Raw genomic sequence first — 12,730 nt, 5'->3', positions numbered from 1 at the left:
TCCTTGCCTTCCATCTCTAGCCTCTGTACTGATCTCCTCTTGATTTTTAGGAAATCCACCCCTCACCTTTCTTTTCCTTCTTCCTCTCTAACTTCCACATATGAGAGAAAACATAGGACCCTTGACCTTCTGAGTTTGATTTATTTCATTTAACACGATGGTCTCCAGTTCCATCTATTTTCCAACAAATGCCATCATTTCATTTTTCATTATGGCTGGGCAAAACTCCATTATGTGTATATACCATATTTTCTTTACCCATTCATCCTCTGACGGACATCCAGTCTGGTTCCATAGTTTTGCCATTGTGACTTGTGCTGCTAAGAACATGGGTGTGCATGTATCACTGCAGTAAGATGACTTTGATCTTCAGGGTAAATACTGAGGGTGGGATAGCTGGGTCATGTGGTGGTCCCAGGCATTGTATTTAGACAAAACAGCCCTGTAACTGAGGATGGAGTTCTGAACCAAACCGGAAGTCTGTGAGGAAGAAGGGCAAAGGGGAGCTGCCTAGACCAGCAGCCCCTCTACAGACGTGAGAACGACCTTCCGGCCGGGGTACTTAGAGCTGTGAGTACAGGAGGTGATCTATTTTCAAATCCCTACCACACAGAGCATCAGGCCTGATAATATATGATCAGCACGATAAGAGTAAGCAGAAAGCCGCCCCAGGTAAGAACGGCACAGACTTCACAAAAAGTGCAGCCCCGGCCTGCGAGGAGCGCCCGGACCTGGCGGCGCCGCTCGTCCCGCCGCAGCGCCTGCTTCTGCCTGTGCACGTGCGCCCGCACCTTGGCCAGGAAGAGCCCGTAGGCGTCCCGGCCCGCGGCGCCCGCGCCCGGCCTCAGCCCCTGCGCCTGGAAGAAGAGCTCGTTGCTGAGGAAGCAGCCCTGGCGCTCGCGCTGCAGCCGCTCCACCACCGCCATGAGCCCGGCCAGCTGCCCGCGCTGCTGCTCGCCCGCCGCGCGGTTGTCGAAGGCGCAGTACCTCCAGCCGCACTCGGCCAGCAGCCGGCGCAGGCCCGGGTTGTCCGTGCCGGCCGCGTACTGGTCCAAGGACTCGTCCCCCAGGTCTTCCCCGTGGGTGAAGAGCACGACCGTGTGCTCCATGGCCTCGGCCCCGAACACCTCCTTCACCCTCCTCGCCGCCACGGCGTCCTGGGCCGTGAAGCGCCCCAGCTGGGTGACCAGGAGCAGCACGTGGGGCCCGGGGACAGACAGCTGGTAGCAGTCGGCGATGTTCTTGTAGGTCTCCTGGCTGTGGGCCTCCGCCTCGAAGATGGAGGGCGTGTCGACCACCAGGATGTCCCTCCCATTCCACCTGCCCATCTCCCCCTGGCAGGTCCTGGTCACCGGCCGGGTGGCCAGCCTGGACTCGAAGGCTGGCCGGCAGAGGATGCTGTTTCCCGTGGCGCTTTTCCCACTGCCTGTTCGGCCCACCAGGAGGATCCTCAGCAGCAGTGATCCTGAGATGAAGCCATCATGAAAATTAACATGTAAGAAGTACTTTGTGAGGAGGAGGAGGAGGAGGACCAGAAGGGGAAAGACCCAGAGGCACCAACACCCTGGACCAATCAGGTTGCCATCTGCTCCCATCGCCTCACACCCACGCGCAGTGGAAACAGAAGACCCGCGCAACGTTCGTGGGATAAGTTACCCCAGCTGGTCAGAGTCCCAGACATCATTTCTTTGGGGAGGGCTACACTTTGCCACCCTTTCCAGAACCTTCCTCGCGCTCACGCCCGTTGACTCCTTCAGGATGCCCTGAGCTATCCATTCTTTCCTTCCTGCTCCCATCCCTGCCTGGGCTCTGTTTTACAAGAAGCAGGATTTTATCTGCTGAAGCTTGCCCTTGCTAAGGAGAGTGAACGCTAATAGCCTCATTGTTCAATGCCGGTGGCCCTTGCTCTGTGGGGGTGAGTACAGTCTTGTGCCTGGGAAGCTTGCTCCCCGCCCTGTTGAGAAGAGCCCGCCCGGCTGCACTCTGCCTCCTTACCTGTGGGGGAGGCACCTTCTCCGCCCTCCCAAAGGCCTTCTGCTTTTTCCTAGAGAGCAAAACACGCAGGAATGGCTTAGGCGGGAGTGGGCTAATCCCTGACACAAAACACCACATTTTATTGATGAGGGCATCGAGGCAAAAAGCAGAAACCACCTGCTGAGGTCGCACACTATTTAACAGATGCGCTGAGACCAAACCCAGGTCTGCTGGCCCTCGGCTACCGTCCAGACAGCCCCAGCAGGAAGCACATGCACTCCTCCTCCCATGGCCCATCCTCAGTGAGAGCGGGTCATCGTGTCCCCGAAGACCAAACGAGTCAGTCCGTCCTTTCCTACGGAGCATGTGGCTGTCTGGGTTCCTGGTCTGCCTTTAGGGTCTTGGTGCTGCTACCCAAACTGAAGTTTGTCTGGCAGTTGTCCCCATTCAAGAAACTCACAAAAGCAACTCTCTTCAGTTTCTATGGTGCTTTTCTGATTTGCCTGGGACTGAGCAGGGTCCTCATCAAAGTTCTCTTTGTGCCGAAACTGGGAAAATTCCAGGCAAACCGAATGAGTTGTCCACCCAAGAAGTAGGAGACTGTTGGGGTCCAGGTTGGGGAGAGGAGAAGGCGGCGTGCCTAGCATCCGAGGGAAGAGCTGTTGCGTTAGTGCAGACCAGTGCTCCCTGTCCTCGGCACAGTCTTGGACCGGTGGCTGCCTCAGAGGTGCCTCTCCTCAAGTCCGCCACCTTCTCCATGGTCCCTCAGACCCCTACTCCTGATGCTTTCGTTTTGCCACCACCACCACCACCACCCCGCCACCTCCCACTCCTGTCGGAGGGCCATCCAGGCTGCAGGGAAGAATGAGGCTTCGCTACAAGACCTGCCAAAGTGATCTCAGGACCTTGCTGATGCAAAACTTCCAGGTGTTTCCTTGTAACAGGTTTCAGAAGTTATTGCTCAAAATGAGCACCTCATTGAGGACTCTCAGGGTCCATCGTGGGTCAATTGAAAAAAAAAATACTTTCTGGAATAAATGAATTTTCCTGGAGCTCTATGGGATCACACCATAGAAGATTCTATCTAGCCCCGCTACCTATGAAATTATTCAGTGATCACCTTGGCAGTAAACATAAATTAATAAATAACTTTGGAATCATATTAGCTTAGGTACTAAATGTCAAAATTCAGCTTCTATTAAACACTTGCCTTGTAACTTCTTTGTAACACCTCTGAGGGTAGAGAATAGAGAAATGATAGCAACTTCCTGCCTCCTGGCCTCTGTTCTTCAGCTATTTGGGTGGAAACTACTCTAGTGGATTTGCAAAACCTGCCTGTGAGAATGCACAGTTCAGGTCTGAGTTACCCAAGCTGAGGAGCCACAGCCTGAGCATATGACTCAGGTCTGCTCTTACATCCAAGCTTGCACTGGTCTTTTGCATGGAAACCGACCCCTGAGTGTTTTTTGTCCCCTGCAGTCCAGGAGACTTTGAAAGTGAGTGTGAAGGTCATTCTGTGTCAGTCTGGCCCAGGCTGTGGCACACGGTGATCTAGTCAGTTATGAACGTGGGTGTTGCCGTGAGGGTGTTGTACAGATTGACATTATGTAAAGATCAGCCTCCATGGCAGGGTGGGCCTCATCCACTCAGTTGGGAAACTGAGTTTTCCCAGGGAAGGAATTCTGCCTCCAGGCTGCAGTGCCCCCTCCTGCTTGGGTCCAGCCTGCCGGCCTACCTGCAGCCTTTGGGCTCTGCCATCGCGCACAATCACACCAGCCAGGCCCTGGAACCTCATCTCTGAACACACATATCTTATAGGTTCTGTTGCTCTGGAGAAGCTGATGGATGATCAAAGCTAAATCTCTCTGGAAACCCAGAGACAGAGCAAACCTGAACATAATTTTCAGCTTTGGCTGGCTCTTTTTGAGAGTAGGAAAAGGGAATATCTTTTGAAGATGCAGCTTCAGGAATCCATGGCAAGCAAGGAAAACAGTACTTTATGGGTATCAGCTCGTCTGCAGTGCTGATGGTTTTGAAATTAAGACACTGACCCACCACCATGCTGCCCCGATCACCTTGAATGTGGTCTCCAAGGGAGCAGCGAGGAGGGGCTCCTGAGCATCAGAGGAAATGGAAGGTCCCAGGTGACCAGAGAGGTTGTGATAAGGGGCAGAGAAGACCATGTGGAGTGAGTTACAGAAACGGGGTAGAGGAAGGTGGGGGCTGGGAGTCCTAAACTCAGAAAGCTCCAAGGGACCTTGGATGTCTGGCCCTCCTCTCCATCCCTAACTGTGAGGAAGCCAAGACTCCCCCAGACTGCAGACAAAGGGACTCCAAAGAAAGCAGTACAGAGATTTCTCAGAAAATTTGGAATGGACCCACCATTTGACCGCTCCTCAGTTTATACCCAAAGGACTTAAAGTCAGCATACTACAGTCTACAGTAACGAGATCACACCAATGTTTATAGCTGCTCAATTCACAGTAGCTACATTGTGGAACCAATTGAAAGACCCTTCGATTGATGAGTGGATAAAGAAACTGGTATATATACACAATGGAATACTACTCAGCCATAAAGAAGAATAAAATCATTTAAACAAAGAAAAAAAAGAAAAGAAAAAAGGACTCCAAAGAGCAGCAGTAGATTCTTCACTATGGTTCCCAGGCGCAGGGAAGGGTAGCCCTATGCCTCACTGCTCCTGGGTCCCTCTGGGTGTCAAGCAGGGCTACTCACATAATTCATATGACGTGTTTGGTCAAGTGACTGGTAGCAGGCCATTTCCGCCAACAGTGAGAAGCTTAAATCCGTGCTGTCTCGGAATCCAGCCTGTGCAGGAGAAGTGAAAGCAGGTGAGGAGCATCCAAGTTTTTCTCCTTTCCTTGTTTGTTTGTTAGCCTTTTTCCCCTCTCAGATCACAGAGCCGCTTCTCTAGTCAGAAGTGCCATACCTCCAGCTAACATGACTGTCACAGAGAATCGTGCGCAGGCCTCTGCGGGCCCTGGATACCACCGTCACCCACTGCAAAGCACGTTCTGGGCTGGTCGTCAGCCTGTTCACTCATTCCTCATCTGTCCTTCCATTCATTCATTTAAGATGGTTCTGTTCTTAAACACCTTCCCTGAACACACATTTCTTGCCCTGGGAGGAAGGTTGGCTCAGTTTGAAGGACAGCGCCACCCAGACTGGGATAGAATCACCTGAACTGGCTGGGGGTGGGGAGAAGATCTGCAGGCCTCTCAGGAAGCACCCTGCCTGCAGCTTCTCCAGTGCCCAGGCCCGGAAGAGCCTTGGTGGGGGCGGAAATGGTGGAGGCCACCCTTGGGGGGAATGTGACATGGTCTTAAACTGGTGGCTTGGTCAGAAGCAGGTGATCTTACTCTCATTTTCCAAAGTCATCATCATAATAATATTCCCCACTCCCTTACTGGAGGCTCCGGAAGACCAACGGCCCCATTAGGGAAATGCAAGAAGCAGACATGTTCGTGGCTGAGTCAGGGCAACCTCTCTGGAACAAAGCTCTTGCTGCCTGCAACTTCATTTTGGCTATTCAAGTTGTTCTAACTGATTTCCATTTTAACACTGTATTTCTTATCAGAAAATAAAGCAAATGTTTCATGTGAGCAGACCACTTGAGTCACACTCCTGAGATGTTTCTCTCTCTTTAGAATGAAAATTATTTCTACATATTGAACAATAACAAGAGAAGTAACTGGAAAGAAATGAGATTACAATCAAAGACTGAAGTGACCTGCGGGGGCAGGGGGGTGAGGAGTCAGACACTCTTCCTCCGCCCATGTGCACCCAGGTAGGGCTCAGCAGCCACCGTGTGCACACATGAAATGCTTCATACACACCCAAGAAGGAAGCTCGGTAGTATCGCCAGAGCACAACTGTCGAGCTCACTCCACCCAAAATGTCAGGTTCTGGAAAGCAGAAGACCAGTAATATTTGCAGCTCTCACCTATTTGCGACTTTAGGGTATATAATTCTTTTTTTTTTTTTTTTTTTTTTTTTTTAGGGTATATAATTCTTGATCCTTATTTGGAATAAAGAAAAGATTTAGAAAGATCAAGTGCCTTGCCTGGGTTGGCACATATTGTTACTGGCAGGACTGAGGGAGAGGAAGAGAGGACAGAGAAGACAGGGGGGCACCCAAGGAGAGCAAAGCCAGCCTGTTACCTGGCCGGTGTGACAGGGGCGGCCGGGCCTGGGCCTGCAGAGCAATCCCCTCCTCTCCTAGGCAGCCCCTCTCATTGCTTCCTTGTCTCTTCATGAAAACACAAGAGCAGTGAGGGGTGAAAACGGGCTCGCAGAGTCTTACCACCGGAGAGAGAAGGGTCGGGTAAGAAAAGAGCGATGTGTGTGCGCCCGCTGGAGGAAAGCGTGTTTCAAAAAGGTAACGCTTCCGTTTCCTTCCCGCCACACCTCTGCAGTGCTTTTCTGCAAAACAAATTCTGTGCCCGAGTTAAGAGATCAGAGACCCGAAGGAGGCAATGAAGACGTGTAACAGGGCTGCATCCCACGCCAAGCCTCCCCGGCAGCCTTGCACCAGCCCCGGGCGACACTGAGCCTCTCCCAGCATTCCCTTTTTTTTTTTAAGTACTGCGGTTTGAACCCAGGGCCTGTGCACGCTGGGCAAATGCTATGCCACTGAGCTGCATCCCCAGGCCTCATTATTTTATTTGGAGACAGAGTTTCACTGAGTAGCCCAGGCCCACCTCCAACTTTCCATTCTCCCACCTTGCTCCTCTGAGCGGCTTTCTTACGTGGAATCCTAGATGGCAGCTCTTCAAGTTGCCCACAAGAGGAGTAGACACCGCTCTGGGGACATTCTACGGCTCCCTCTTATTTCCCTGCCAAATGTCCTGCCCTCAGTTTACCCACACTACAAGGCTCAGCAGAGGTCCCTGCTCAGACAGACTTCCTTTCCACATGCACCAGGGAGATACCCAGTTCCATCCATGATGTATTAGGCAAAGTGACAAGCACCCAACCAGGGGCTTGGTTAACAGCCCCGTCTCCGTACACTGTCTGCCGGGAGCCTCTGTGTGTGGGCTGAGCTGAGGGACCTCTCGAGACCTTCTCAGGGCAGTGGGGCAGAGCTTGACCAGTTACTTGCATGTTTGAGTTCTGGTTAATTTTTTCACAAAAAGAAACCATAAGCAAGAAAGTGGAATACGATTAGTTCTTGGATCCCAGCTTAGTCTGAAGAGGAGGGCAGAGATAATGCAGCTAGCACCCAAAGCACATTTTGCAAAGAAAACCAGGCTTGACTTCCTAGCCTTCCATATCATTGTCACTTAAACTTCTCAAGTGATAGCTATTTTGCAGAATGAGCTGGATGCACACCCACCTGAGAGCAGATGGAAGGGCAGGCTTAAGCTGCAGAAGACAGTCTCTTCTTGCTTTTTAAAATGCTCCCATAGTGCTAATCTCCAGAATCTACAAGAACTCAAACAACTTTACCCCAAGAACATAAATAACCCAATCAACAAATGGGCTAAGGAAATGAGCAGGCACTTCACAGAAGATCTACAAGCAATCAACAGATATATGAAAAAATGTTCAACATCTCTTGTAATAAGAGAAATGCAAATCAAAACAACCCTAAGATTTCATCTCACCCCAATCAGAATGTCTATCATCAAGAATACAAGCAACAATAGGTGTTGGAGAGAATGTGGGGAAAAAGGTACACTCATATATTGCTGGTGGGGTTGCAAATTGGTGCAGCCACTCTGGAAAGCAGTGTGGAAATTCCTTAGAAAACTTCAAGTGGAACCACCATTTGACCCAGCTATTCCACTCCTTGGCTTAGACCCAAAGGACTTAAAATCAGCATACAACAGTGATGCAGCCACATCAATGTTTATAGCAGCTCAATTCACAATAACTAGATTGTAGAACCAACCGAGATGCCCTTCAATAGATGGATGGATAAAGAAATTGTGGTATATATACACAATGGAATATTATTCAGTCATAAAGAAGAATAAAATTATAGTTTTTGCAGGTAAATGGATGGAGTTGGAGAATATCATGCTAAAGTGAGATAAGCCAATTCCAAAAAACCAAAGTCCAAATGATTTCTCTGATAAGTGGATAATGATATATAATGGAGGGTGGGAGGGAGGAAAGAATGGAGGATGGATGGATTGTATAGAGAAAAATGAGGAGCGGGGAGGGAGTGGGGGAAAGGAAAAATAACAGAATGAGACAAACATCATTACCCTATGTACGAGTATGGTTAAGCAAACCGTGCGACTCTATTTGGTGTACAACCAGAGAAACAATAGTTGTACCCCATTTGTACCCCATTTGTGTACAATTAATCTAAATAAATAAATAAATAAATAAAATGCCCTTGTATATTTCATTTTTATCAGGGTAGTGGGGTGAAAGGGAAAGATGGCTAAAGATGATCTCTTCTAAAACAAAAATAATTATTTTGTGTAGACATTTATCAGTTCTAGAGAGGCCTGTCATAAATGATTTTGTACCTGAGGCCAACTCATTAGTCCTTTTAGCGTGTGTTTTATGAATACTTGATATACAAGAAGGGGACCTTGCTAAAAGGCATCAGAACCACACCATCCTGGTTAACCCTCCATGGTGGAGGGAAATGTGGAGTTTACCTGTCTTAAGACATACAGGCTATTAATACTCCTGTGTCCAGGGTACCAATAGAAAATGTGGATCTGTATCTGTGACTTCCTGTGCAGTAGAGAAAATGCAAATTGATTATGGAAAGAATCTGGATTCCATCTTTAGTTCTTGCCCATCCATTTAGGTCAACTAAAGACCTTTTCTTCTAATCTGCTTTTCATATGCTTAGTTGATTTTTTTATATTTAGTTATTTATATTTTTCTTGTTATCTCAAGAAAGCCCTGTCTGTTAAAGATACAAATTATCTATATCATATTACACACATTTGTAATTCTTCTCTGTATCCTTTTCTTTCCATATTCAGCATTCCATGGCTACTTGGGGTTCCTCTTTTTCATCTGGTGTTAACTGATGGAATTCTAGTACTGGCCGTCAACTGGTCTTGCGATGTGGGGGTGTGTAACTGCTGGTGAAAAGCAGTCAGCAATAATGAAAGGGGGAAATTATTCTTTTCTCCTACAGTTACAGAGAAAAACAGCAAATACTCCCACGAGATCTGTGAGATATCCAGTATTCAAAAATCAAACTCTGGCTTGTGAAAATAACTCTTCCTGTCTGAGAGTCTAAATTATGATTGTTTTGCTTCGTACTATGTTTTCTAATAGTGAGACATAAATTGAGCTCTGGTCATCCTTGAGATTATAATATTTTAATACTTATAAGATTTGCAAAGGGAATTGCCAATATGTCCCTTCTACCACAGGCACGCCTGTGAAAAATAAACCAAAGGACTTGAGAATCTTATTTTATTTAAGCTCACAGTATATTAAGTGAAATAGAATTGTCAACGTTGTAAAATGTCCTTGCAAATACCACCCCCTGCTGTTTCACTCTTAAATGTTGTTTGGGTTTTTTTTTCCCCTCGGTCTGGAAATTTTAACAAATGTTTTCTTTAGTGTTTTGTGTTTTTAGAAATCCCTCCTTTCCACCTCTTATTTAGAAATATATTACTATGGCCAGACAAAAATCTACACATGAATGCTTATAGAAGCTGTATTCATTGTTGCAAAACCAATGGAAAGACCAAGGTGTCTTTCAGGAGGCAACAGAAACTGCGGTCCATCCACACAATGGAACCATGTTCAGGGCTGCAACAAAATGAGCTAATGAACAAGGCGGAGAGGAAATTGAAGTGCATATTGTTCAGTGAAAGATGCTAAGCCAAGAGGCCTCCCTACTGTGTGATTCCAGTTATGACATTCCAGAGGTGACTCCATGGAGACAATAAAATGATCAGTGGTTGCCTGGGTTCTGGGAAGGGAAGGAGACATGAGCAGATGGAGCAAAGGGCATTTTTTAAGGCCATGAAATCATTGGGGCTGATACTGTAGTGGCGAGCACCTGTCACTGTACACATATCACCCCTCCTGTAGTGGCGGGCACCTGTCACCATACACGTCAGATCCCAAAGAATGTGCATCACCAAAAGTGATCCCTACTGTAGAACCGTGGACTTTGAATAGTGACAATACGTCAATATTGGTTCATCAATTGCAGCAAATGCACCCCACGAATGCGAGGCATTGCTAATAGGAGAAACTGTGGGGGCAGAGGCAAGCTGTGTATGGCAACCCTCTGTACTTCCCACTCAATTTTTTTCTGTAAACCTAAAACTTTAAAATAAGCCTATTGATTGTTTTCTTTAAGAGAGGGATGAAAGGAGGTATGAGGGGGTGAAAGGAGGTGGGTAGGGAGAGAGGAGCCGAGACGAGATGAGGAGGGGAGAACTGGGAGAAGGAGAAGAGAAGATAGGCAAGGGAGGGGAAGGACAGGGTCGTGTGCATGTGGTAAACTCCCTCCCCTCGTTAGAGACACAGCAGGACGGCTGGTGTCGTCAAACAGGAATGGTATGAGCGCTGAGAAGTGAAGTGAGTCTTAGACCAGTGTAGAATCCTCATCCTAGCATAAGATGCTGAGGGGACTTTCTCACTGCCCTGCACGACTTTTCTGGCTCAGTGTGAGGGCTTCTCCTCCCTCATGATTAACCTAATACTGTTTTCCTTATCGGATTGCTTGGGTTTTTGCTTTGTTTTGAAACTGCCTCTGACTTCTCCACATCTCTCTCTCAGCTGATTCATAAACAGACATCAAAATGTAATAGAGTAGATAGAATATAGATATATGATAAATGGTAAAATGTAGAGCTATTTTACATGCAAATATATTATGCATAACATATACTAGCAGAGAAGTAGAACTCTGAGATTTTGAAGTCTGAAACTACTTGTGGGGGCTGGAGTTGTGGCTCAGTGATGGAGCACTTGCCTAGCACGTGAGCACCACAGAAAAATAAATAAACAAAATTATAAAGGTATTGTGCTCATCTGTAAATAAAAGATTTTTTTTTTAAATTTAAAGAAATACTTGTGAACAGGTACAATATTATTAATGATACACTGATTGATTAAAAATGTATGACTCCTATACCAATGATTAAAAACTGTTTTAAAAGACCCAGATATTAAGTCAATAGAGGACAGAAAAACAGAATCATAAAACATGTTTAATTAATTAAAAAGAATGCAGAAAAATGAAAATAATAACAGTAAAAAAAATCAGCTACAAGGTGGAGATTTTAATTTATCCATATCAATAACAACTTTAAATTTGAATGATCAAAGTATATCAGTAAAATGCCAGAAATTGCCAAGGCTCACTTATATAATGCCTTTTAAAACCCATTTTAAAAATAAAGTCATAAGTAGGTTAAAAATATGAGAATGCTAAAAATTGTATGTCATCAAACAACATCCAAAAGCAAACTGGAATAGTTATATTAATATTAGAAAAAGGAACTTCAGGAGCTGAAGAAATAGCTCCCGTTGGAGAGTGCTTGCCTAGCATGCCCAAGGACCGCGGTTCAAATCCCCGGCCACTCAAAGGAGAAAAAAAAAAAAAAACTATTTGGGCTGGGGAGATAGCTCAGCTGGTAGAGTGCTTGCCTCACAAGCACAAGGCCCTGGGTTCAATCCCCAGCACTGAAAAAAAATAGAAAAAGGAACTTCAGAACAAGGAATATGTCAAAGCTAGAAGGGAACGTTACTTAATGATACAGACGCCAGTCCACCAAGGTGATTAATCATCCAGAACATATGTGTCCTTGACCACGGAGAATCACCGCACATAGAGAAAAGCTGGACACACTGGGGTTGGAGAGATGGAGACTTCAACATTTCCCTGTCAGCTGTGAAGAGAACAAGGAGGCAGAAAATCCTAAAGGTAAAGGTGACATGACTACACGCTTACCAACTGCCCTTCTTGGTGTTTGTAGGACAGGCCACCTACCAGCAGGAGCTCAGGCTCAAGTGCACATGGAACATTCACCAACACAGGCCACACCCTGGGCCATAAAGCAAACCTTAACAAATCTAGAAGGATATGCTTCCAGATCCACAATGATGAGGGGGTAGAACCTTCAAGAGGTGGGAGAACTTCAGGGTCACGGGGGTGTGCTCTTGAAGGGGTTAAGACTCCACACCTCTCCCTCTCCCTCTGTCCCTCTCGTCTCTCGGCCCTAAGGTTAAACAGGCTTCCTCTGCACATGCTCCCACCCTGACATACTGCCTCACCACAGGCCCAAAAGCCACAACCATAGACTACAACTTCCAAATCTGTGAGTCAAAATAAACCTGTCTTATTTTTAAGTTGATTATTTCATGTATTATGGTTCAGTAATGGAAAGCTGACTAACAGATGAGAAAGGAAGTAGAATTCTCATCTACTGTCCATAGGAATACAAAATAGTATAGGCACTTTGGAAGTAGTTTTGCAGTTTCTTATAAAGTTAAATATACACTTTCCATGTGATCCAACGATCCACTCCAAGTTGTTGACCCAAACTAATTGAAATCTTATCCTGACAGAAAAACCTGTTGCAAATGATTTCAAAAAATTCATTCATAACCAAACACTGGAAATGAGTCAGCTACCTTTCAACGGGTGATACAATAAATAAGCTGGTATATAGCCACAAAATGGAATGCTACTCAGCAATAAAAATTATCTACATATTGATTCACACAATATGGATGAAAATGCTCAGTGAAAGAAGTAAGACTCCAAATGTTACATATTAAATAATTCCAT

General features: G+C 46.5%; 1 protein-coding gene across 6 annotated transcripts; it reads right to left on the bottom strand.

The window, feature by feature from the left end:
* Positions 1-289: 289 nt before the first annotated feature.
* On the bottom strand, positions 290-6,307 carry LOC124990161 (GTPase IMAP family member 5-like). 6 transcript variants are annotated; one of them, XM_047559895.1, is made up of 5 exons: positions 6,157-6,226; positions 5,832-5,900; positions 4,711-4,803; positions 1,996-2,044; positions 290-1,465 (listed from the first exon to the last, which is right to left on the bottom strand). In XM_047559895.1, exons 3-5 carry the CDS (start codon positions 4,753-4,755, stop codon positions 618-620), a joined length of 942 nt encoding a protein of 313 aa, XP_047415851.1. In that variant the 5' UTR covers positions 4,756-4,803; positions 5,832-5,900; positions 6,157-6,226; the 3' UTR covers positions 290-617. The 6 variants fall into 6 exon arrangements, with proteins under 6 accessions (XP_047415851.1, XP_047415850.1, XP_047415848.1 ...); XM_047559894.1 differs by lacking the exon at positions 5,832-5,900 and having other exon boundaries at positions 6,157-6,307; XM_047559892.1 differs by having other exon boundaries at positions 290-2,614; positions 6,157-6,227.
* Between the last annotated feature and the right edge of the window lie 6,423 nt (positions 6,308-12,730).

Source organism: Sciurus carolinensis, chromosome 8 (genome assembly GCF_902686445.1).
Source record: "Sciurus carolinensis chromosome 8, mSciCar1.2, whole genome shotgun sequence".
NCBI lineage: Eukaryota > Metazoa > Chordata > Mammalia > Rodentia > Sciuridae > Sciurus > Sciurus carolinensis.
This window is presented reverse-complemented; position numbering and strand designations above follow the sequence as displayed.

Coding starts and splice junctions, on each gene's coding strand:
- LOC124990161 (XM_047559891.1), bottom strand. CDS start 1,595: ATGGGAGCAGATGGCAACCTGATTGGTCCAGGGTGTTGGTGCCTCTGG.